This window comes from Zeus faber (assembly GCF_960531495.2).
Source record: "Zeus faber genome assembly, chromosome: 8".
Lineage (NCBI taxonomy): Eukaryota > Metazoa > Chordata > Actinopteri > Zeiformes > Zeidae > Zeus > Zeus faber.
In genome coordinates, this window is record NC_137195.1 from 1,148,936 (window position 1) to 1,176,435 (window position 27,500).

At 45.7% G+C, this 27,500-nt stretch overlaps 2 protein-coding genes across 3 annotated transcripts in view; both read left to right on the plus strand.

The window, feature by feature from the left end:
• col6a4a (collagen, type VI, alpha 4a) overlaps positions 1–27,500 on the plus strand; it is a 61,184-nt gene that overhangs the window by 10,121 nt on the left and 23,563 nt on the right. For both annotated transcript variants that reach the window (XM_080005061.1, XM_080005062.1), the window contains exons 3-22: positions 6,942–7,043; positions 10,423–11,010; positions 12,713–13,282; positions 13,506–14,126; positions 14,249–14,809; positions 14,987–15,544; positions 15,984–16,562; positions 16,666–17,256; positions 17,358–17,707; positions 17,863–17,941; positions 18,134–18,279; positions 20,970–21,062; positions 22,241–22,294; positions 22,555–22,626; positions 22,708–22,734; positions 22,820–22,864; positions 23,053–23,106; positions 23,494–23,556; positions 23,673–23,738; positions 24,441–24,494. In XM_080005061.1, coding sequence (XP_079861187.1) covers positions 6,962–7,043; positions 10,423–11,010; positions 12,713–13,282; positions 13,506–14,126; positions 14,249–14,809; positions 14,987–15,544; positions 15,984–16,562; positions 16,666–17,256; positions 17,358–17,707; positions 17,863–17,941; positions 18,134–18,279; positions 20,970–21,062; positions 22,241–22,294; positions 22,555–22,626; positions 22,708–22,734; positions 22,820–22,864; positions 23,053–23,106; positions 23,494–23,556; positions 23,673–23,738; positions 24,441–24,494 — 5,253 coding nt within the window. In that variant the 5' untranslated portion in view covers positions 6,942–6,961. The remainder of the gene's footprint in view (positions 1–6,941; positions 7,044–10,422; positions 11,011–12,712; positions 13,283–13,505; positions 14,127–14,248; positions 14,810–14,986; positions 15,545–15,983; positions 16,563–16,665; positions 17,257–17,357; positions 17,708–17,862; positions 17,942–18,133; positions 18,280–20,969; positions 21,063–22,240; positions 22,295–22,554; positions 22,627–22,707; positions 22,735–22,819; positions 22,865–23,052; positions 23,107–23,493; positions 23,557–23,672; positions 23,739–24,440; positions 24,495–27,500) is intronic.
• Positions 7,686–9,577, plus strand: LOC307234124 (collagen alpha-1(XII) chain-like; the record flags this gene model as incomplete). Its single annotated transcript, XM_080005722.1, has 3 exons — positions 7,686–7,728; positions 8,149–8,757; positions 9,531–9,577. The coding sequence occupies 3 exons, from the start codon at positions 7,686–7,688 to the stop codon at positions 9,575–9,577; spliced, it is 699 nt and encodes a 232-aa protein (XP_079861848.1).

Consider the following 27,500-nt stretch of genomic DNA (forward strand, 5'->3'; position numbering starts at 1 on the left):
AGGATGAGGATGATGAGGATGATGATGATGATGATGATGATGATGGTGATGATGATGATGATGATGATGATGATTATGATGATGATGATGGTGAGGATGATGAGTATGATGATGATGATGATGATGATGATGATGATGATGATGATGAGGATGATGATGATGGTGATGATGATGATGATGATGATGATGATGATGATGATGATGATGGTGAGGATGATGATGATGATTATGATGATGATGATGATGATGATGATGATGATGATGATGATGATGATGATGATGATGATGATGGTGAGGATGATGATGATGATGATGATGATTATGATGATGGAGGCTGAAGGATTACAGCTGCTTTATAAGTAAATATAACTAATACTAATACTAATACTACTAATACCACTACTAATACTAATACTACCATTACTACTAATAAAACTGCTACTACTTATACTAATAGGAATACTAATATTACTGCTATTACTACTATTGCTACTACTACAACTAATACGACTACTAATACTAATAATAATACCATTACTACTACTTATAATAATTCTCATACTAATACTACTACTAATACTATGACAAATACAAATACTACTAATACTAACAGTAATACTACTAATTTTATTACTAATACTACTAATAATACTAATACTTACACTAATACAAATACTAATACTAATACTAATATTTATTCTATGACTAATACTATACCCTTTTTGTGTAAAGCACTTTTTACACAAACCTTTACTTGTAAAACATGGTAAAACATTATGGTTGTTGTAGTACATTGTACTTCAATGCAAAAACCCATCACCCCCATCACCCCATCACCCCATCACCCCCATCACCCCCACCCATATCACCCCCATCACCCCCATCACTCCGTTCTCCCCATTTTCCCCAGTCCACTCATAGACTTGATGATGATGTGTGTTCCTGCAGCTTCCTGCAGCTTGTCAGGTGTGAGATGTTCCTCTCCTTGCAACATGGAGGTCTTGTCAGGTGTGAGATGTTCCTCTCCTTGCAACATGGAGGTCTTGTCAGGTGTGAGATGTTCCTCTCCTTGCAACATGGAGGTCTTGTCAGGTGTGAGATGTTCCTCTCCTTGCAACATGGAGGTCTTGTCAGGTGTGAGATGTTCCTCTTCTTGCAACATGGAGGTCTTGTCAGGTGTGAGATGTTCCTCTCCTTGCAACATGGAGGTCTTGTCGGGTGTGAGCTCTTCCTTCTCCTTGCAACATGGAGGTCTTGTCGGGTGTGAGCTCTTCCTTCTCCTTGCAACATGGAGGTCTTGTCGGGTGTGAGATGTTCCTCTCGTTGCAACATGGAGGTCTGGGGTGAGGGGGCTCCAGCACATGTGCTGTCAAGATGTGAACCCCTGTACCGTCCCGGGCCCTGGGCCCCGGGGCCAGGTCGGCTCCTCATCGCCGTCTTGATGCAGATCTCCTTCAAGCTTCCACAGCTGATGAGAAGGAGGAGGTCGCTCAGAGTTACAGGCTGTCTTACGAGTTGGAACAACAAGCGGAGAGTGATTTACAACCTGCTGCTCGTGGGGTCGTGGTTCTGAGATAACCTTTGATGGAAACACACTTTATCTGAAGGATCCAAGCTCAGGCTTTTCCTCAGAGACCAAGCCGCTCAGCTGGAAAGGCTCTTTTACACGCTGGCGTCATCAGGAGGAAACCACCAAACAAAGAAAACACACAAAAAGAGGCGAGATGTTTCCGTCCTAACTGACGCATCAATGGCGGCGCTTCAGGCCTCGCGGCTTTTCCGCTAGAACTGCATAAAACTTGAACCGCAGCTGGAACCGGACCTCCACCAAGCTGGCCCAGCGGTTCACAAACCCTGGCTCCCGACCCACTGCTGGGCCGGGAACCGAAGGGTCATGAGAGGCTGCGCCGGAACCTTCCGTCTCCGCCTCCTGGGATCGCACAACATCTGCACCGTGACATTAGGCTTGGAAGCAGCCACGTCCCACACAGCCAGAGGTGGTGGAGACACGGGCTCCATCGAGGCCTCCTGCTCGGCGGCTTCCAGGCAGAATGTGAGGATGTTCCCAGAGCTCAGATTAACCAGACAGTGTGAAGACGCATTATGGCTCCAACCCATCTGTCCGTCCGGCTGGTCCCTCTCTTTTGCATCCCTCCATCATCCCTCCATCATCCCTCCATCATACCTCCATCATCCCTCCATCTACGGCGGATACAGGAGCAGTGTGAGGAATGTATGGAGCAGACTTGTCAGAAATTGAAAATAATATTGATAAGTATGTTTTAATTAGTGTATAAAACCATGAAAATAAGGTTTTTCATTTCCTTGGAATGAGACCTTTTTATCTCCATTGGGAGCGGGTACGCTGGACGGAGGCCGCCATGCTGCACCGCCATGTTTCTACAGTGGCCCAGAAGAGACAAACCAAACACTGGCTCTTCCTCATCCTCTAAACTCTGATCAAAGATGGATCCTGCTGATGCTGTCAGACTCAGTGACACAGCCACTTGTTAATGCTAATGCTAATGCTATGCTAATGCTAATGCTAATGCTAATGCTAATGCTAATGTTAGCTGTAGCCAAGCTGTTGGAAAGGGAGGGGTGGGGGGTGTTCAGTTAGTTGCATCTACAACCTCGAACCACTAGAGGCCACTTCATTCTACACACTGGTCCTTTAAAACCGTTTGAGTAAACAGCGAGTAAATAAGAACGAAACTGCTCCCAGAGCCTGATTACATCCACATGCCTCCCATTACAGAGAACCCCGTCTGGCCGGGTCCCAGGGGCCCCAGGGGCCTCTGCGCCATGTGGTGTGTGATCACACACAGATGCAAACGCTGAGTTGACGTGCGTTGAGCTGGAGCCCATCACAGCCTTAAACAGCCTTAAACAGCCTGAAACATGTCCAGACAAACAGTCTCACACAGCCTGAAACAGCCTGCAAGGAAAGCAGCTCCCCAACTCCAGGTGTGCTCTGGAGAGAGAGACGCTCTGGAGAGAGAAAGAGACAGTTTAAGAGAGAGAGACGCTCTGGAGAGAGAGACACACTCTGGAGAGAGAGAGAGACGGTTTAAGAGAGAGAATCTGTTTCCATTTTACAGCTTTTTTTCTATTTTGTTTCATGTGAATAAAGCTTTGAATTTAATGGACGGTTTGAAGAGGAGGAATCTTTATTCGTCACACACACACACACACACACACACACACACACACACACACACACACACACACACACACACACACACACACACACACACACACACACACACACACACACACACACACACACACACACACACACACACACACACACACTTTGGGTGGTGCTGGTGAAATGGTTTCTCTGCATTTCTCCATCCTGGCTTGTCCTTCCTCCGGGGGGGCAGCCAGGAGCAGGGGGCAGCGTTCCACAACGCACCCGGGGACCTGGTTCCAAGTGTCCATCACTGGTCACACCATGATGTTTTGGGTGGGGTTCCTTACTGATGGTAGGTGGAGGAAACCCCATGTGAGCACGGGGAGAACTTGCAAACTCCACCCAGAGAGGCTCCTCATTGGGAGATAACCCACCGGAGCACGGTGCCAACAGCGCCCCAGGAGGGAATTGAACCCAGGACCTTCTTGCCGTGAGGCAGCAGTGCATTGCACTGTGCCACCGTGCAGAGGAGGAAGAGGAAGAGGAGGAAGAGGAGGAAGAGGAGGAAGAGGAGGAAGAGGAAGAGGATGAAGAGGAGGAAGAGGAAGAGGAGGAAGAGGAAGAGGGGGAAGAGGAGGAAGTGGAAGAGGAGGAAGAGGAGGAAGAGGAGGGTAGATCCTGATGATGGTGTGAATTTAACTTTCATTTCTGTGGAAGCTGCCTGGGATGAACCACATCCTCTCTGCCACCTCTGGTTCTGCACCCCTGGAAGGTCCCATACTTGAGTACTTGAGTACTTGAGTACTTTAGTACTGGAGTACTTCAGTGCCACTTACAGTATTGTGTGAATATTCCGAGACAGGATTCCTGAAACGGCATCATTTGCATGAAGCGCGCAGCAGCAAAGCATGCTGGGAAACTGTAGCTTTGTGCATCTCCTCAGAGAAGCATCATGAAGGGCTCGAACCGGGTAGTACTGGCAAAGTCAAATATCACAATATTTCTGACAAATACCTCGAGATCGATCATTTGACGATATTTCACAGACGACTAATTGTGCTTTGACAAGATATTTACACAAGATAAATATTAAGAAACAATCAATGATGATGTGGACGTTCTGTGGGGCTCCCAAAACATTTAACAATATCACCATGGTTACCAGAACCAGGATCCCAGACCATAATAGTCTCATGTCACTATATCCACTTTATATTGACACATCATGCCCGGCTGTTCCCACGGTGACATCTCCCACAATGGTGCATTCTGGGAGCTTCCAGTAAAGAAGAAGTGGTAAAATCCATGAGGACCGTCCCATGTGGACCATCATATGAAGACTGTCCCATGTGGACCATCATATGAAGACCGTCCCATGAGGACCATCATATGAAGACCGTCCCATGAGGACCATCATATGAAGACCGTCCCATGAGGACCGTCCCATGTGGACCATCCCATGTGGACCATCATATGAAGACCGTCCTATGTGGACCGTCCTATGAGGACCGTCCTATGAGGACCGTCCTATGTGGACCGTCCTATGAGGACCGTCCTATGTGGACGGTCCTCATAGGACGGTCCTATGTGGACCGTCCTATGAGGACCGTCCTATGTGGACCGTCCTATGAAGACCGTCCTATGAGGACCGTCCTATGTGGACCGTCCTATGAAGACCGTCCCATGAGGACCGTCCCATGTGGACCATCCCATGTGGACCATCATATGAAGACTGTCCCATGAGGACCATCCCATGTGGACCATCATATGAAGAACGTTCCATGAGGACCGTCCCATGAGGACCATCATATGAGGACCATCATATGAGGACCGTCCCATGAGAACCGTCCCATGAGGACCGTCCTATGTGGACCATCATATGAAGACCGTCCCATGTGGACCATCATATGAAGACCGTCCCATGTGGACCATCATATGAAGACCGTCCCAAGTGGACCATCATATGAAGACCGTCCTATGAGGACCGTACCATGTGGACCGTCCCATGTGGACCGTCCCAAGTGGACCATCATATGAAGACCGTCCCATGAGGACCATCATATGAAGACCATCCCATGAGGACCGTCCCATGAGGACCATCCCATGTGGACCATCCCATGTGGACGATCATATGAAGACCATCATATGAAGACCGTCCCATGAGGACCATCATATGAAGACGGTCCCATGAGGACCGTCCCATGAGGATCATCATATGAAGACCGTTCCATGAGGACCGTCCCATGTGGACCATCATATGAAGAACGTTCCATGAGGACTGTCCCATGAGGACCGTCCCATGAGGACCGTCATATGAAGACTGTCCCATTTGGACCATCCCATGAGGACTGTCCCATGAGGAGAGTTATATGAGGACTGTCCCATGTTCCATGTTCCGTGAGGACTGTCCCATGAGGACCGTCATATGAAGATCGTCCCATTTGGACCGTCCCATGAGGACCATCAAATGAAGACCATCCCATGAAGACCGTCCCATGAGGACATTAAGTATCGATGTCTGATGAATCTGCTGCTGCTACATTTGTCTTTTGGTTCTAACATTTTGAAGATACGTTGCAGATGTTGGACCAGATGTTCACTGCGGCGTCTCAGATATGAGTCTGTGCTCAAAGTAACAAATGGCAGCTGTGTCTGGACGGAGCGGGGCCACCGCCGGTCCCCAGGATGCTGCCGGTCCCCGGGACGCTGCCGGTCCCCAGGGCGCTGTCTTTTCCCAGGACGCTGCTACATTAGCATACGCCGGCGCCGCCGTGTCCTCAAGCAACAGAAATATATAAGGAAATGATCCAGAACGGAGCCTGCTTCAAAAGCACAATGCTGCTCCGAGAGGATGCTTGAGTCTGCAAGGTCCCCACATCAACACATCATACACAGTACATTTATCATATTAATAATCAGAAATATAGCTGCAGGAAGCAATACATAGGGTCCATTATCGACACCAATTACAATTTTTCGAGTTTCCATGGAACGTAGCATCAGTTCATGCTGTCGCTCATCTTTAGCATTACTACTCAAACAAGTTACAGTTTTCTGAGTTTCCCTTGAACGCAGCATCGGCTGTGTTATGACTATGAATAATGACTCAATAATTGGTTTGAACATTTATTATAACAACTAGTTTCAGTCTGATGTATGGTCACGTGGTTGTGATTGATTGATTGACCAAACACACATTACAAGCACACACACACACACACACGGCCATGGTGTGTGAGGCTGTAATGATTTATTAACGATTGGTTTCCTGTGGTTTTGTGTTGTGACCTGATGCAGCACATCTCTCATAATCTCTCATGTCAAAATCATAATTATATAATATTGTAATGCCGTCAAATCACTCTCACTCTACCTGACGGCTCCGCCAGCCCATAATACCACGATGGATCTATCCCATAATGCATCTCACTGTCTGTTCTCCTCTGGAAGGCTGTGTGTGGTGTTTGGAACCAGGGAGGTTCAGGGCCCCGCACGTTCAGAGGCGTTCGCCAAGTTACTTATTTATTAGATACAAGTTACTTCCAATAGTTACTAGTATCTAATAAATAACAACTAATACCAATACCTTTTGACTGGTAAAAGTTAAATCGTTACTAGTAACAATATGGAAAAGCAACCAGTAACAAACTTTGAAAAGGTGACTCCTTCTCCAGCTGCTTGCAGGTCGGACAAGATGGCCGCCGTGGTTGTTTCACCAAAACCCATCAATGTTCCAGGGAAGTCACTTTGGTGACGTGTGGGACGTGGCTGCAAGCGGCTGAAACGTGAAGCGTGTGTGTTTCAGGGTCTTGGAGGCGTTGGACGATGGAGGGCAGCGGCAGGCTCCTCCTCCTCAGCCTCGGCGTCATGGCGGCCTGTTTCCACGGCAACGCTGCTCAGTCTACAGGTGGGTGCAATTATAACTTCCTGTGCAACCTGAGCATCTGGGCTCATGTGGCCATTACGTCAAACTCCCCCTGCACATCTGCCACACACACACACACACACACACACACACACACACACACACACACACACACACACACACACACACACACACACAGTACTAGTGCAGACTTGAAAACACGGTTCTAAACTAATTATCAAGTCAAGTAAAATCATTTGCAGCAGATGATGTTTTTGTTTTGTTTGGCATCAGGATCCCACAATATAAACACAGTGCTACCAGCAGAGTACTAACAGCAGAGTACTATCAGCAGAGTACTACCAGCTGAGTATTACAAGCAGAGTATTGCAAGCAGAGTACTTCCAGCAGACTACTACCAGCAGAGTACTACCAGCAGAGTACTACCAGCAGAATAGTAACAGCAGAGTACTACCACCAGCAGAGTACTACCAGCAGAGTACTACCAGCAGAGTACTACCAGCAGAGTAGTCCCAGCAGAGTAGTACCAGCAGAGTAGTCCCAGCAGAGTACTTCCAGCAGAGTACTACCAGCAGAGCTGTCAGGTTTGTATTTCCCACTCCACCCAGGGAGCACTGCTTCTAACCCTGCACAGGACCCGAGGCTCCTCCTCTGGTGAACACGATGCATCTTGCCCTTTCCATTAACTTACAGTGGGAACTAGAGGGTGAAAATGAAGGTTGAAAATGAGGGTTTTATTGTTGGGATTGAGGAAATAGATCGTCTGTCTCTAGTGAAGAAGCTTTTCCTGCCTCTCACCTCCAGAGAGGTTTCTGGATGAGCTGTTGCTCGTCCTGCGGCTCCACCCACACGGCTGCTTGAAAGGTTTCACCTTTTCTGAATCACGCTCACACTCTTCTGCACCTTCCTCAACCTCCCTGGAGTTACGACCTTCACACCCTTTAAGGAACCGTTCACGATCAAATGACATGCTGCTCCACCCCTTCCACCCCTTCCACTGTCACCACGCTCACCACTTCACTTGCTCATGAGCTTGTCACTTCAAGTTTAGCTCATTCTTTCACTCCGTCACCCGAGTCTCAAACCTCGTCGTCGCGGTGACGACCGGCCGGTCTCTCCATCTCAGTCTGTACCCAAGAAGCCGTGGCCGACATCGTCCTGCTGGTAGACGGATCCAGCAGCATCGGTCCGGAGAACTTCGAGCAGATGCGTCGGTTCCTGAAGACGCTGGTCAGCAGTTTCGACGTGCGTCCCGACCGCGTGCGCATCGGCTTGGTGCAGTACAGCAACCTGCCACGCACTGAGTTCCTGCTCAACACCTTTCAGAACAAGGAAGACATCCTGCGCTACGTGGGCAGCCTGCCCTTCCGCGGCGGCGGCACCCACACCGGGCGAGGACTGGAGTTCATGCTGAACAAGCACTTTGTAGAGAAGTCCGGCAGCAGGGCCGCCGACAATGTGCCGCAGGTCGCCGTGGTGATCACCGACGGCAAATCCCAGGACAGCGTGGAGCCCTTCGCCCGAGAGCTGAAGAGGCGGGGCATCACGCTCTACGCCATCGGCATCAAAGAAGCCGATGAGGAGCAGCTGCACGCCATGGCCAGCGAGCCGCGGGAGCAGCACGTCTTCAGCGTGTCCGACTTTGCGGCGCTGCAGGAGATCTCCCAGAGCATCGTACAGATGCTCTGCACCGGCGCAGAGGAGGCGAGGGGGCAGCGCTCTCTGGTAGTGCAAGGTAACGCTGGCTGCCATTCCATCACTAAACTGTATTTACAGACACGCCCGCCGGCCAAGCGTCAGACCGAGGCGAGGCCTGCGAGGGGTTGGCAAAGCTTCACTGCCAATGGTGTCGTTCAAAACAGGAGGAGATGCACCTTTGCTCCTCGTGTGATGTTTTGCAACTCAAACACTTAAAAGTACGATCGCATCTTTTCTTATCTCATGTAGCATTATAACTACTTTGGAAGTAAAAGATTACACAAGTTAAAAAGGGGAACCAAAATATAGCCTTATATGTGTTATTAAACTAATCAATTATCATAACAAATTACTTTTATTTTGATAAACAAGAGAGAGACCTCCACTCACTCCCAGCTATTGAAAGACACTCATATCAGGAGGAATCAACTATAACTGATCAGCCTCATCAAGCTTGTAGTTCTTATCATATACATTTACTTCTGTCTTGACTTCTTTCTAAATACAACCAGACAACGTCTTTCTGATAAATGGGATTAACTTTACAATGCTAAATAATTGAATAAATGAAATAATAGTAAAATCAAATAAGCAAATAAATACAGGATTTCAAATGGTGACAAAACTTTAACTCAGGGACAGGAGTGAGGTAGGACGTGATGTGACTCTTTCATTAAAAACACTCACGGCGAGACACATGCTAAGGGCAGTAAACTTCTCTGAAAGGGGTGTTCATTTCATTCAATTCGATTCATTTAATTAAACTCCTATCGTGAAGCAAATTTGAAGCCTCGGCTTTACTTGTTGCAGAGTCAGAGGTGGGAAGTTCCATCTACAAACTTTCCCAAAGTTTGTAGACGACGTGGTGTCCACTGCTACGCTGTGTGGGAGTCCGGCCGCAGGTCGCCTCCCAGGCGAACTGGGATGGTAAACCCAGAAGACGCTCGTAGGTGCAGCGGCTTGACTTGAGCGGGTCGGATCGGCCGGGGAGCGCAGATTTGGTTCTCAGATGACGTCGGGTTTGTCTGGCAACGGCTCCTGGGTTCATTTGAGATGGTGGCCATACGTCGAAAAAAAATGTATTCGCTAAACCAAGTTCAGTCAGCTAGGCCTGGGTCTTTTGTGATTCAGGTAAAAAGCAACTAAAGGAAAAAATGTAAAGTTGTGAAAAAACACAAGGTTAAGTGATACAAAAATAATAAAAAGAAAATAAGGAAACTCAGTTCTTCAGAGTGAACATGAATCCCTGGAAGAGGAATTTCAGAGGAAAAGGTCTGGCAGCCCAAATGTCTGTGAAACGCTCTGTTCATGAACTCAGGAACCAAAAGGGGGTTGTTCTCACTGCACTTATCTTATCTTATCTTATCTTATCTTATCTTATCTTAGATATGGTTCCTCACATAATTATTTTCAAAGAATGGCTGGAAACTGTCACACCTCATACACAATTGACAATTGACCCAAGGTCCCTTCATTCAAAGTCATTCAAATCAATGTAGAAACCACTGGCATGGAGCGTTAACACAGCATCCCTTGGTGGACGGAGCAACCGAATCACAAAATACATCATTTAGCAATTGACTTTCAGGTTAAAATTCATGGCAGGACTTTTACTGGATCAACCTGGAATGACCTTCCTCCAGTCATATTTTCGGTCCAGTAAATGACACAACAATCTACTGACCCTCTCTCTCTTCTGCAGAATGCGCCAATGTGACAGTGGCTGACATCGTGTTCCTGGTTGACGGGTCAAGCAGCATCGGCCCCAATGACTTCCAAGAGATTCGTCGGTTCCTCCGAAAGTTGATAGAGAGTTTGGACATTGGCGCTAAAAAGGTGCACGTGGGCCTGGCGCAGTACAGCGACAAGCCCCACCAGGAGTTCCTGCTGAAGGACTACACCGACAAGGCTTCGCTGCTGGCCCAGGTCGACAACCTCCCACGCCGGCAGGGGAACAGGGCCACAGGGAGGGCCATCTCCTTCCTTCAGGCGCAGTACTTCACCGCGGCCGCCGGCAGCCGAGCCGACCAGCGCATCCCCCAGATTGCCGTGGTTATCACAGACGGAGACTCGTCGGACGATGTGGTGGAACCTGCCCGGCTGCTCCGGCAGCATGGGGTCCTGGTGTTCAGCATCGGGTTGGGAAGCGCCAACATGGTGGAGCTGCAGGCCATCGCCAACCGGCCCCATGAGCGCTTCCTGTTCAGAATCAATGGCTACCAGGTGCCTCAGAGGGTGACAGACAGACTGCTGCAGACCCTCTGCATCTCCATAGAGGACCAGAGGATCTGTGAGGACAACTTGCACACACATACACACACATACACACACACACACACACACACACACACACACACACACACACACACACACACACACACACATACACACACACACACACACACACACACACATACACACACACATACACACACACACACACACACACACACACATACACACACACATACACACACATACACACACACACACACACACACACACACACACACACACACACACACACACACACACACATACACACATACACACACATACACACACACACACACATACACACACATACACACACACACACACACACACACACATATACACACACACACACACACACACATACACACACACACACACACACACACACACACACATACACACACACACACACACACACACATACACACACACACACACACACACATATATACACACACACACACACACACACACATACACACACACACACACACACACATATACACACACACACACACACACACACACACACATACACACACACACACACATACACACACACACACACACACATACACACACACACACACACACACACACACACACACACACACACACACACACACACACACACACACACACACATACACACACACACACACACATACACACACACATACACACACACACACACACACACACACACACACACACATACACACACACACACACACACACACACACACACACACACACACATACACACACACACACATACACACACACATACAGCATGCAGCCAAACTGCACTGAAACAGACAAAACAATATAAATAAATTAACAGAATTATAGACAGATTGAACATATTAGTAATAGTTATATATCAGTAATTGGCTGAAAATGGTTTTAAAGCTGTGACGTAAATGATAATTTAGCTTCACATTTTCTAACGTGTTCTATTAAACCAACATAATCCAGTTTGTGATAAATTGCACTTCAGTCTGAGCTTTGAATATCCTATCGTTGTAGCTTTTGGCAACGTTTCACTCCAGTCACTCTAGACTCTCCGCCAAACAACTCCTTGTTATTGGAGGCGATCCAGTTCTGAATCTGTTCCAGAATTAAAGGGTGCTTAAGTCAGGATACATGGAACAGCAGCACAGAGAATCCTGCAGGTCCAAACACTCCAGCGCTGTTTATTGTCTCGAATGTTTTAATGCGTTGGAGAGATTTTCCGAAGCCGAACACATGTTTTAAGAAACTGAATCACCACTAAAAGTATCAGACATTTTACAGTTTGAAATTTGAGGACAGCTGGTCCTGGTTCATCACCACACAAAATATGCAGCAAGAGACAGAAAAATGTTCATGCAGACAGAGTTTGAGTGACTGTTTCATTTGCTATTGTTACCCTGAAGGTTGAGCCTGGGAACCACTGTTATGCACAGAAATGTCACTTCAACGTATTTGGTCCATGTCACATAATTACGGAGATGATTAACTTCAATCAAAATCAGCAACAGTTTTGTGGTCTGCGCTGACAGTTTTCTGCATGTATATGTGGGAAAGCAGTCAGGACCACAAATGATTACTGACTATTCAACAAAAGAAGTGTTAAATCTGAAGTATGGGCAGTTGGTAGACACAGCAAAGAAAACATAATTTATTTCCTGTTATCAACATGATGATCAACTTTGTTCCCAACATGTGTCCAGCATTGGTGCAAAGGTTTGCGGACATCTTCTTCCTGGTGGACAGCAGCCTGACGGCTGCAGACTTCCAGCAGGTCAGAAACCTCCTTGTACGGCTGGTCAACCAGCTCCACGTGGGAGCTTCTGCTGACCGCATCGGTTTGGCCCAGTTTGGCCAAGAGACCAAGGTTGAATTCCTTCTGAACGCACATAAAACCAAAGAGGAAATGCTGGTCAATGCCAGGCGCTTTCGCCAGCGCCGCGTGCAGCCCAACGAACCGCGGAACCTGGGAAGTGCACTGCAGTACAGCGCCACTAACTTCTTCACGAGCCAGGCAGGGGCCCGCGAAGACCAAGGCTTCAGACAGTTTCTCGTGGTCGTGTCTGGAGGGAATTCGAGTGATGACGTTTTCAAGGAGGCCAAATGGGTCAAGAATGAGGGGATTACAGTGATAAGCGTCGGCCTGGGATCGGCGTCACTGACAGAGATGAGGGCAATCGCAACCGCCCCATATGTTTACCAGTCCGCCAACATTGTTCCTGCTTTGAAGACAGCGTTTGAGACTGAAGTGGAGACCACAGTCATCAATGAAGGTAAGGAGGATTTCTTCTCTTTGAAGTGAACGTTTTTTCGATGTTCTGATCGGCTGACTCTCATACAGTAAGGCTGTATATCATAATGCTAATCAGTACAAATTATTACAACAATTCTTAGTATTATCATTCTATTAACACTTCGTAAATTAAAAATTATATTAACACAAATCTGTTTTCGGCATTGATGAATCCTAAACAAAGTTTACTTATTTTCTGACAGATTGCAAAATGGCCAAATTGGCTGATATTGTGTTCATCGTTGATGAGTCGGGAAGTATTAAAACTCCCAACTTCCAGCTGGTGCGCAATTTCCTGTACAAGCTTGTGGACGGCCTGGACTTCGGCAAAAAGAGAGTTCAAGTTGGCATCATCATGTACAGCGACAATCCCACCGCTCGAGTCTATCTCAACACCTTCAATGACAAAAAGGAGATCCTTCAGTTCATCAAGATCTTGCCTTATCATGGGGGCGGCACGAAAACTGGCTCTGCCCTGAAGTACGCCCGTGAGAAGGTTTTCATCCAAGAAAGAGGAAGCAGGAAGACACGGGGTGTCCAGCAGGTGGCGGTAGTGATCACAGACGGAAAATCCCAGGACGAGGTGGATCAAGAGGCCGCTGACCTTCGTCGATCTGGCGTCACGCTTTACGCTGTAGGCATTAAAAATGCCAATCAGACCCAGCTCAGGCAGATTGCGTCGTACCCTTCAAAGAAGTATGTGTACAATGTTGACAGTTTTGCCAAACTGAAAACACTGGGGCAGAGCCTGCAGAAGATTATGTGTCATAATATCTACCGTGAGGCCATCACAATCAATACCAGGAGAACTGGCATTAAAGAAGGTTGGAATCACTTTTTGTTAATTATAGAAGTAGGAGTACTTGGAAAATGTGTTTCTAATTAATAGAAAAAACGATTTAACTAAATTGAGAAATTTATTAAATGAAGTCTCCTTTTTCTCCAGGATGTGTGCAGACAGATGAAGCAGACATCTTCTTCCTGGTTGACCACTCTGGGAGTATTTACCCAAAGGACTTCCAAGACATGAAGAAATTCATCATCGACTTTCTCCACACGTTCCGCATCGGACCACAGCACGTCCGCGTGGGCGTCGCCATGTATTCTGGTTCACCCAACTTGGAATTTGACCTGACTACCTACACAGATGCCACATCCCTGGAAAAGGCCGTGCAAAACATTAAGCAGATAGGAGGTGGGACTCAGACTGGAGCTGCCCTGTCATTCATGGTTCCCAACTTTGAAAAAGCAAAGATCAGTCGAGGCCACAAAGTCCCCGAGTACCTCGTGGTCATCACAGATGGGAAGTCGGCCGACGAGGTCAAAACCCCGGCTGAGAAGCTGAGAGCGCAGGGGGTCATCATCTACGCCATCGGAGTGAAGAACGCAGATGAGACGGAGCTACAGGAGATCGCAGGAAGCCCCAAGAAGACTTTCTTGGTCAATGATTTTGACGCCTTGAAGCCCATAAAGGACGACATTATCACTGACATCTGCTCCCCAGACGGTACTTCTGAGAAATGATTTATTTTTAAAAGACACTATGTTGTGTTGGCTACTGGTTATGAAGATAACGTGTATCTAGATATTTAAGAGTCCTTAAAATGCTGTCTAGCCATAATTATTGAGCTTATTGAAGAAGTGAACATCTCCATAATGACACCGTTGTTGTTGTTTTCTGTAGCCTGCAAAGACATTCCAGGTGACGTGATATTCCTAATCGACGGCTCAGGGAGCATCAAAGAAGAAGACTACCAGAAAATGAAAGAATTCACAAAATCAGTTATCGGCAAGTCTCTGATTGGTCAAAATGAGGTGCACATCGGTGTCATGCAGTTCAGCACCATCCGGAGACTTGAATTTCCCCTCAACCGCTTCTACGACAAAGGCGACATGTCGATGGCCATCGACGCCATGCGACAGATTGGAGGGGGCACGCACACCGGGGCTGCCATCTCTGACATCTTCCAGTACTTCAACCCGGTCAACGGGGGTCGCCCGGACCTCCGACAGAGCCTGATAGTGATAACAGACGGCGAAGCGCAGGATGAGGTGAAGGGACCCGCTGAGTCACTAAGGGCCACGGGAGTCAATGTGTACACCATCGGTGTTGTAGACGCCAACACCACCCAGCTGCTGGAGATCAGCGGCACACAGGAAAGAGTCTTCACCGAGAGGAACTTTGATGGGCTGAAAGACCTGGAAGGCCAGCTGGCTCTGGAAATCTGTGAACCTGAGAGCGGTAAGGGCACATGAGGATTTGTCAGTCCAAACACCTCTGATATTTTCAACAACCAAATCTGCTCATTCCTCCAAAATTCAAATTCATAACTGAGATTACGATGCTTTTATCATCACTTACCTCTCTTTCCTGTTTCATCTACAAATGAGAAAGAGCTTGGTGATGTTACAGCCACATGATGTTAATATGGTTTACAGTTAATGTTTTGTATAACTGTTCATAATATTGCTGAGCCTCCCACCTACATGTCTGCTGATTCAGAGCCACCCTAGGCCACTGAAAAACTCAGGTCTTTATGTATCAATGACATTGACGTATAGAGTGTTTACAAGACAATGTCATATTTGAGCCTTGAAATGTTTATAGTCATCAATCATCAATCAATCCATAATTCTATAACTCATCTACCATCACAGCTCATCCTTTTGTCTCCACCCAGACTGCAAAAGGACAGAGATGGCAGACATCATCTTCCTAGTGGATGGCTCCAAAAGTGTCAGTGGGCCCAAGTTCAAAAGCATGCTCAAGTTCATGGGGTCCATGGTGAACCAGACCATTGTGAGCGAGAAGCTGACACGCTTTGGCGTCATTCTCTACTCCAACGACCCCAAATCTATGTTCACCCTGAACCAGTACTACTCCAAGCGGGAAGTCTTGAGGGCCATTGAAGCCCTGGAGTCCCTAAATGGTGATACCTACACAGGCAAGGCTCTGAACTACTCCTTGCAGTACTTTGGGGAGCAGTTCGGGGGCCGCAGGGCCTTCCAGGTGCCGCAGATCCTGATGGTGATCACGGATGGTGAGGCCACGGATCAGTACAGCCTGGAGGTGCCATCCAGAGCGTTGCATGACAGTGGAATCACAGTGTTCGGTATCGGAGTGGAGGGGGCCAACATGAACCAGCTGGAGATCATGACTGGAAAAGACACATCCAAGGTCTTCTACGTCGACACTTTTAATGCCCTGGAAACCCTGTACAAGAACATCACAAATGTCCTCTGCAACACCACAAAGCCCGGTAACCATGGTTTAGTCCGTCTGTTTAGTCTGTCTGTCTTATTTATTTTCTGAATGCTTATGTAGACATTTTAAAGTGACTGTTGCTTGTCTGTCTGTGTTAGTTTGTGAGAAACAGAAGGCAGACCTAGTCATGTTGATTGATCAGTCCGGCAGCATCAGTGCGACTGATTACAGCATCATGAAGAAGTTCATGACGGAACTCATCACCGCCTTCAAAGTCAGTGAAGATTTGGTGCGTGTGGGCGTGGCCCAGTTCAGCAGCACTCCTCAGAAAGAGTTTTACCTCAACGAGCACTACACGGAGGAAAAGCTGAACAACCACATCCAGAACATGAACCAGCTTGGCGGAGGCACCAACATCGGACAAGCCCTGGGCTTCATCCGGGAGTATTTCCAGGCATCCAGGGGGAGCCGCATCGGGGACGAGGTATCCCAGAACCTGGTGCTGATCACAGATGGCAACTCCCAGGACGATGTGGAAGATGCCGCAGAGGTTCTGAGGAAGATGGGGGTTGAGGTGTTTGCCATCGGCATCGGTGATGTCCACGATCTGGAGCTCCTGCAGATCACTGGAACCCCCAGGCCACTTGAACCCCCAAGGTTGTTCACCGTGAAGAACTTTGGTTCTTTGGCCAACATCAAGAAGAAGGTGGTGAACGCTATCTGCAAGTCCACACCCCCCCCAAACTTGGGTGAGTCTGTCTGTTTATTTATCTGTTGATCTGTATTAACTCGCCCTTTTTCCTCAGCATGGTACCCAGTTAACAGGAAGCTGACTGTCTCTCTCCTTTAGCCTGCAGCGTTGATATCGCCATGGGCTTTGACATTTCCCAGCGGAGTGGATCAGGACTTTTGGCGAGTGGACATCCCAAGCTACAGGATGCCCTGCCAGAGATCCTCAACTATGTGTCCAACCTGCAGAGTCTGTGCTGCGTTACAAACTCCCCAAAGAAGCCCAACATTGCCTTCAGGCTGGTGGGCCGCGACGGGAGTGTCCTGTACGACTTCAACTTTGAGGCGTACAGCGAGGAGATTGTGGACAAGGTCATGACCCTGCAAATGTCCCAGCCCACCTACTTCAACTCTGCCCTCCTGCGCTCCTTCGGGGACAAGTTCAAGAAAGAGTCCAATGCGCGGGCCAAGGTTAGTCCACCAGACCAGACCTGAGCTGGGAAGGGAAATATTTTGAACACCACAGAAATCAGATTTGCTGAAAGCTGAAAGCAGTTCCCAGAATTCAATTCTGTTAGCATGACCTTGTATGACCTTGTATGACCGTGTGTGCCCTTGCTGACCAGGTGCTGATGATCTTCACGGATGGACTGGATGAAGACGTGATGAGACTGGAGCAAGAGTCAGAACTTCTGCGACAGTCTGGTGAGAAACGGAAACACACGACACCAATCAACTCACTAAACACACACACATGGGATTCCTCTCTGTGATTCTACTCACACTGAGGTATTAATCATTTCCTGTTATCTACACTCTGCCTGTCTGTCTGCCTGTCTCTCTGTCTGTTTATCTGTCTGTCTGTGTGTGTGTGTCTGTCTGTCTGTGTGCGTGCAGGGATCAACGCCCTGCTGGCCGTGGCCCTGGAGGGGGTCCGGGACCCGTCCCAGCTGCAGATGGTGGAGTTTGGTCGTGGCTTTGGGTACAAGGTTCCTCTGAGCGTGGGGATGCAGAGCGTGGGCAGCAGCGCACTCAAGCAGATCGTACGTCACATACACAACATTACCCACCACTCCAAGACACAAAGTGAAAACAAACCCTAAAAGGTAAAAGAGGAGATTCTGTGAGAGGCGCCAGATAAGAGGGGAGGAGTACCAGGCGTCTGGTGTTCTTCTGCCTCTCAGCTCGCTCCTCCCTTGAATCCTGCTTCACTTCACTGCTTCCTGCATTTCTTACAAGGCCAGTGGGGGAGGGGACATTACATTATATTACATTACATTACATTATATTACATCACATTATATTATATTATATTATATTATATTATATTATATTATATTATACAATATTATATTATACAATATTATATTATATTATATTATATTATATTATATTATATTATATTATATTATATTATATTATATTACATTACATCATATTGTATTATATTATATTATATTATATTATATTATATTATATTATATTATATTATATTATATTATATTATATTACATTACATCATATTGTATTATATTATATTATATTATATTATATTATATTATATTATATTATATTACATGATATTATATTATATTATATTATATTATATTACATTACATCATATTGTATTATATTATATTATATTATATTATATTATATTATATTATATTATATTATATTATATTACATGATATTATATTATATTATATTATATTACATTACATCATATTGTATTATATTATATTATACTAAATTATATTACATTACATCATATTGTATTATATTAAATTATATTATATTATATTATATTATATTATATTATATTACATTTTATGTTGTGTTTGATTATGTGGCTTTATCTTGAATGTCAAGCACTTTGTGGGGGTAATTTCTAATGCATTATATCAATAAAATGACCACAAAAAATAAATAAACCAAAAAATGATAAAAGAATCATAAAATTAAAAATGCTATAAAAAATAAAATAAAAAACAACAGTAATACAGGTGTTATTATAACAATAAGAAACAGAAGAAAGAAGAAACAGTCTTTAATTGTCACACACCACACTACAACACATGCTTGCACACACACACACACACATGCTTGATGGTGCTGGTGAAATGGCTCCTCTGCATTGAACCATCCTGGCTTGTCCTTCCTCCGGGGGCACAGCCAGGAGCAGTGGGCAGCGTACGTGGACGCGCCCGGGGACCAGGTGATAAGTGTCCATCGCTGGTCAGACCATGATGGTGCATGTTTTTACTGACGTGAGGTGGAGGAAACCCCATGTGAACACGGGGAGAACATGCAAACTCCACCCAGAAAGGCTCCTGTTTGGGAGATAACCCACCGGAGCACGGTGCCAACAGCGCCCCAGGCGGGAATCGAACCCAGGACCTTCTTGCTGTGAGGCAGCAGTGCAATGCACTGCGCCACCGTGCCACCAATAACATATAATAAGGATGATTTTTATAATGAGTATGGTTTTTATAGTGATGATGATAATATTAATAATAATAATAATAGTATTTATACTCAGATCAGAGATCCTACATTCTTGTTTTGGGTCATTTCCTAAAGCGGTCGACTGAATCTGGCTCCGGTGCCAGCGACCCTTTCCAAACTCTTGCCACTTGGTCCGATTCCCCCAAAATCTATTTGAGAAACGAGCTAATTTCTCTGAATCCGTCTCACTGCGTCACGCTGATCGCTCCCTGTGACTCCAGGTGATTGGCTGGTTAGGCCGGATGGGGGCGTGGCCAGCGGATCGTAGGATGGAGGACGATGGGAGGATGGAGGAGGATGGAGGAGGATGGAGGAGGATGGAGGGAGGGAGAGAGGAGGATGGAGGAGGATGGAGGGAGGGAGGAGGATGGAGGAGGATGGAGGAGGATGGAGGGAGGAGGGAGGAGGATGGAGGAGGATGGAGGGAGGGAGGAGGATGGAGGAGGATGGAGGAGGGAGGGAGGAGAAAAGTTTGGGGCCAAACTCCAGCAGAGAAACTGTTATTTTATGAATGAAGGAATTTGGTTTATTATTCTCTCTCTCTTTATATCTCCCTGTCTCTCTCTCCCTGTCTCTCTCTCCCTGTCTCTCTCCCTGTCTCCCTCCCTGTCTCTCTCTCTCTCTCTGTCTCTCTCTGTCTCTCTCTCCCTGTCTCTCTCTCTCTGTCTCTCTCTATCTCTCTCTCCCTGTCTCTCTCTGTCTCTCTCTCTCCCTGTCTCTCTCTCCCTGTCTCTCTCTCCCTGTCTCTCTCTCCCTGTCTCTCTCTCCCTGCCTCTCTCTGAAGAAGCAATAAACCCACAACAACGAAGCAGAAAGTAAAACTGAAGATTCAATACGATTCAATGAGGGGATGGTATCTCAGGAGGTAGAGCTGGTGGTCTAGTCATCTAAAGGTTGCTGGTTGGATCCCAGGCTCCTCCTGCTAGCATGCTGTAGTGTCCTTGAGCAAGACACTTAACCCCTAATTGCTCCTGATGGCTGCGTCCGTCGCTGTTTGAATAATTGTAAGTGGCTTTGGATAAAAGCGTCTGCTAAATGTAATGTAATGTAATGTAATGTAATGTAATCCACAGACGAAGGAAAAAAACACAAACGACTCAAACGTTCCCTTCATCCACCATGACAATGCCCCCCCCTTATCATGTCCCCCCCCTCCCTCCTCCCTCCCTCTCTACCCCCCCCCCCCTCCCCTTATCATGTCCCTCCCTCCCTCCCTCTCTCCCAGGACACGGTGGCCGAGCGGGAGTGCTGTAACGTCACGTGTAAATGCTCCGGACATGAAGGCAGCCGCGGCTCCCGGGGGCCTCCGGGGTCAAAGGTGACGTCAGGAATGTGAGGCTGATTAGAGGCGAAAACTGAGTGAGACCTGAGACGACTTGAAAAGGCCTCGTTCAGAGGGGAGGAGCTCCTCCCCCCTCAGGAGGGGAGGAGCTCCTCCCCCCTCTCCCAGCCGGAGGAGTTTGTCTTCGGCTCCTCACGGCTTCAGATCGGTTGATTTCTTTGATTGAGTGATGTTCTTATGACATCACTTCCTGTGCCGACCCAAAGAGACGCGGACACGTTTTCACCGTGAATCACTTTGTTTCGATGGGAAATAACTCTGAGTTTATGGAGCGACATTGCTGTAGATGTGAACATTTGACATCTTCATGGAAGATTTACTTTGGTGAGACTTGGAAATGTCCAAACAGGAGGGAAGAGTCTCAGATCAGGTCAGAGCAGGAAGCAGCCACAGCAGGAAGCAGCCACCAGGACGTGGCTTCTCCGCTCACAACCTTTTTAGAATCTACAAACACAAGGAGGCAGCTCAATGTACAGACCCGGCGTATAGCGGAAGACCAGCCTCCTTAATTCATGTGAGGCAGTGCGTCAGCTGCTTGTGGATGGAGCAGGTGGATGGTGTGGAGGTGGTGTAGAGAACAGGAGCGGGTCATCATGGTGATGTTGGCGGAGCAGCAGCTGGTCGTCCAGGATCACCACAAGGTTGTTGTTGTTGGCGGTAGAAGGAGGTTGAAACAGTAATGGAACGAGGAGCTGAGGTAGAGCCGTCCAGACACGCAGAGAACAACCTGGAGGTGGAGGTGGAGGTGGAGCATCATCTGCATGTCAGTGAGAGGCCACGGGAGCTGAGGGATCTGGTGTGGAGGGAACAGGAGGTGATCTTGGGAGGAGCCCTGAGGGACATCAGAGTTGGAGTGAAAAAGCTAATAACAGCGTCCAGAGTCCACCCGCTACCCGACCTCCAGGTGTGCCCTGGGGTCCTGGGCGCAGGTGCGGCTCAGGTCAGGTTTGATTGCCTCGCTCTCAGGTCTGTACACTTTGATTGGACCGGACAGGGGCGGGGTTAGCTTCACAGACACGGAGGTTAGGGTTAACTCTCCGGACCCGGGAGGAGCTGCCGCTCAGGCACCACCTCCTTCCTGTCGAGCTGTTGGTGCTGGAACCCGACTCCGCTGGTTTTTACCGACTGCTTGTGTTTCCTTCACTTTCTTCCAGGGAATTCCAGGACCGAAGGGACATCCAGGCTTCCCAGGCGAAGAAGGAACTGCAGTAAGTCTCTAAGTTTAACACACACACACACACACACACACACACACACACACACACACACACACACACACACACACACAATCTACATAAAGCATAATACATACAACACATACAACCTGCATCTCCATAGGAGATATTCTATATTACATAAATACAATGCAGTACATAAACATACAGTACAGATAATACATAACATAGTAACACAGTACCAGGGAACGGTACAAAGTACCTGTGCGTATGTCACCTGTGTGTCTCAACAGGGGGACCGAGGACCTCCAGGGGCCGCTGGAGCCCGAGGCATCCAGGGCTGTCCTGGAACCAGGGGCCAGAAGGTAGGACCACACCTCTTGATTGATGGATCGGTTGGTTATTTGACAAAATTGTTGACATGATCTTGCTGTTCTGGTTGCCAGGGCTACAGGGGTCACCGTGGCGACAGGGTGAGTGACAGCTTCAAATGTTTGGTCAGAGACTCCATGTGACAGGAAGTGCGACGCGGTGCTTAGCTCTGACTTCCTGTTTCAGGGCGAGGAGGGTGACCACGGGCTGGACGGGGTCATCGGAGAACAGGTGCTGAGCTTTACCCATATTATGGGATGTCACACTGGACTAATTTTGCACAATAATGATATAAATCCTATTTATATATTTTAAATTACATATAAATACTTTAATTACATGTACAATTATACTAGATGTATGTTTATTAATTTGTTAATATTAGTTTATTAAACCAAATATGATGTGTTGTCTCTCAGGGCGTGGCAGGGCTGAAAGGAGAACTCGGAGCCAAAGGAAATCCTGGAAACCCAGTAAATATTTTTTAGTAAAATCTCTTAGTTTCTCTGTAAATAAACTGAAATCAACTCTCCTCAGGTTCCCTCCGTTCACAGTCTTTCTCTCCCTGTCTCTCTCTCCCTGTCTCTCTCTCCCTGTCTCTCATTTTTCAACAATTAGCGCTGTTAGCACCAACGCTACTTCCTCCATTTATTTCACTGTTGTAGCGACTAGCGACACCTCAGGCTCTCTGAGATCCCCTCAGATCAGATCTATTGATCAGCTTCACCGATATCAAAATTGCTCCAAATGTCAATGACTTCTCGGTGACAAGGTGAAAGGTCACAGTGTTAACAAAGATGGCGGGGACATGACCCTCTTCTGTGAGCCTGTATTGACCTTTGACCTGTGTTTGTTTCCAGGGCAACGGTGGCATCAGTGGAGAGTCAGGGCTTAAAGGCCAGCGAGGACTGAGAGGAGACCCGGTCAGTTCAGTAGCCTCTCTCTGTCGTTCATAAATATGATATACGAGAAACGCAATGTACAATGTACAATTACTGTGTGTGTGTGTGTGTGTGTGTGTGTGTGTGTGTGTGTGCAGGGTGAATCAGGAGCAGATAACATTCTGCGTGGACCCAAAGGAGAAGCAGGAAACGCTGGAATATCGGTACAGACAGACAGATGGATAGATAGACAGACAGATAGATAGATAGATAGATAGATAGACAAATAGATAGATAGATAGACAAATAGATAGATAGATAGATAGATAGATAGATAGATAGATAGATAGATAGATAGATAGATAGATAGATAGATAGATAGATAGATAGATAGATAGATAGATAGATAGATAGATAGATAGATAGATAGATAGATAGACAGATAGATAGATAGATAGATAGATAGATAGATAGATAGACAGATAGATAGATAGATAGATAGATAGATAGATAGATAGATAGATAGATAGATAGATAGATAGATAGATAGATAGATAGACAGATAGATAGACAGATAGATAGATAGACAGATAGATAGATAGACAGATAGATAGATAGATAGATAGATAGACAGATAGATAGATAGATAGATAGATAGATAGATAGATAGATAGATAGATAGACAGATAGATAGATAGATAGATAGACAGATAGATAGATAGATAGATAGATAGATAGATAGATAGATAGATGGATAGATAGATAGACAGATAGACAGATAGATAGATAGATAGATAGATAGATAGATAGACAGATAGATAGATAGATAGATAGACAGACAGACAGACAGACAGACAGACAGACAGACAGACAGACAGACAGACAGACAGACAGTATGTGTGATAGTAACCATCCTCCCCCTACAGGGAGGTTCGGGGGAGGACGGTCTGGATGGAGAGAGCGGTGTCGATGGAAACCCGGTGAGAATCAAACTGTTTTCTCTTCTGTTTCCTTTATGGTCAATTTGAAGAATATGAAGTTTTGTAGTTTGGTTTTGGTTTTGTATTTGTCAAACTACAAACTGTACTTAAATAAAGTACTTTCTCTTATATTATCACTATTCATCACAATACATTATATGACATTATACTACATTGCATTACATTACATAACATCTCATCACATCATATCACATTAAATTACATTGCATTACATCAAATGACATCACATTATGAAGAGGAATCTTTAATTGTCACACACACACATACATACACACACACACACACACACACACACACACACACACACACACACACACACACACACACACACACACACACACACACACACACACACACTTTGGGTGGTGCTGGTGAAATGGTTTCTCTGCATTTCTCCATCCTGGCTTGTCCTTCCTCCGGGGGGGCAACCAGGAGCAGGGGGCAGCGTTCCACAACGCACCCGGGGACCTGGTTCCAAGTGTCCATCACTGGTCACACCATGATGTTTTGGGTGGGGGTCCTTACTGACATTAGGTGGAGGAAACCCCATGTGAGCACATGCAAATTCCACCCAGAAAGGCTCCTATTTGGGAGATAACCCACCCAGAGCACAGTGCCAACAGCGCCCCAGGAGGGAATCACATCTTATTAAATCACATTACATCTCACTAAATTACATCACATTGTATTATATTACATCACATAACCTCAAATCACATTACATCACATTGCAGCAAATCACATCACATCAGATTAGTTTACATCACATTGTATTATATTACATCAAATTACATCACATGACATCATATTGCATTACATTACATTGCATCACATTGGATTACATTACATCACATAACATCAAGTTACATCACATAACATCAAATTAAATTACATTACATCAAATTAATTACCTCACATCTAATTAAATCACATTACATCACATAACATCAAAATAAATCACATTACATCAGATTAATTACATCACATCTAATTAAATCACATTCAATAAATCACGTTATATTACATAAGAGAGAGAGAGACAGACAGAGAGAGAGACAGACAGAGAGAGGGACAGACAGAGGAGTGCAGGGCACTCGTGGTGTACGACAACATTGGGCTGAAGTGGGACTCCAAAAACAATCCACATCTGGTGAGATCACAAGATAAGATGGAGTTTGAAGCAAATCAACAAATATATATTTTGGTTGTTTGAGTAAAAGTAAAAACAGAAGCTTGAGGGTGTGGTCCCTGCCCTAAGCTGTAGAAAAACACAAGAATCACCTCCAGAAGTTAGAACAGTGTCAGAACGTAAAATACATGTCAAATGTAGTGTTTAATACAGTATTCAAATGAAGTGTTTAATACAGTATTCAAATGAAGTGTTTAATACAGTATTCAAATGAAGTGTTTAATACAGTATTCAAATGAAGTGTTTAATACAGTATTCAAATGAGGTGTTCAATACACTATTCAAATGTAGTGTTTAATGCAGTATTCAAATGAGGTGTTTAATACAGTACTCGACTGAGGTGTTTAATACAGTATTCAAATCAAGTGTTAATACTGTATTTAAATGAGGTGTTGGTACAGTATTCAAATGTAGTGTTTAATACAGTATTCAAATGAGGTGTTGGTACAGTATTCAAATTTAGGGTTTAATACAGTATTCAAATGAGGTGTTCAATACAGTATTCAAATGTAGTGTTTAATACAGTATTCAAATGTAGTGTTTAATACAGTATTCAAATGTAGTGTTTAATGCAGTATTCAAATGAGTTGTTCAATACAGTATTCAAATGAAGTGTTTAATACAGTATTCAAATTAGGTGTTTAATACAGTATTCAAATGAGGTGTTTAATACAGTATTCAAATGAAGTCTTTAATACAGTATTCAAATGAAGTCTTTAATACAGTATTCAAATGAAGTCTTTAATACAGTATTCAAATGAGGTGTTTAATACAGTACTCGAATGAGGTGTTTAATACAGTATTCAAATCAAGTGTTAATACTGTATTTAAATGAGGTGTTGGTACAGTATTCAAATGTAGTGTTTAATACAGTATTCAAATGAGGTGTTGGTACAGTATTCAAATTTAGGGTTTAATACAGTATTCAAATGTAGTGTTTATTGCAGTATTCAAATAAGGTGTAAGTACAGTATTCAAATGTAGTACAGTATCAAAGAACCCGGAGAACCTGGAGAAATGCTGCAAGATTCAGCTTCTGCCTGTTCCCTAGTCCACTTTTTATTCAAGCCAGTGCCCAAAATGTGGACGTGTTCTTTATTGTCAAGTAGCAAATCAGCCATGAGCCGTACTTCAACCTAGTGTTCTTACAGAACAATAAAAACTACGTTGAATAAATACTACAGCTGACACACAATTTAAAGCGGTGGCGACGAGAACCTTCGGCTCGGGTTCCCGGTCACGGTCGGGAGAACACGGGGATGAAGGGATCAGAAGGGCGGGGCCCCTGGGCTTTTTGGGGGCCTGTGCGTGTTGCCAAGTGAGGGCTGGAACTAAACAGACTATAGAGCAGACTATAGAGACTATAAGGCAGACTATAGAGCAGACTGTAGAGCAGACTGTAGAGCAGACTATAGAGACTGTAGAGCAGACTATAGAGCAGATTGTAGAGCAGACTATAGAGAAGATTGTAGAGCAGACTGTAGAGCAGACTATAGAGGAGACTATAGAGCAGACTGTAGAGCAGACTATAGAGCAGACTATACAGCCGACTATAGAGCAGATTGTAGAGCAGACTATGAGCAGACTATAGAGCAGATTGTAGAGCAGACTGTAGAGCAGAATATAGAGCAGACTATAGAGGAGACTATAGAGCAGATTGTAGAGCAGACTATGAGCAGACTATAGAGTAGACTATAGAGCAGATTGTAGAGCAGACTATGAGCAGACTATCGAGAAGACTGTAGAAACTATACAGCAGACTGTAGAGCAGATTATAGAGCAGATTGTAGAGCAGA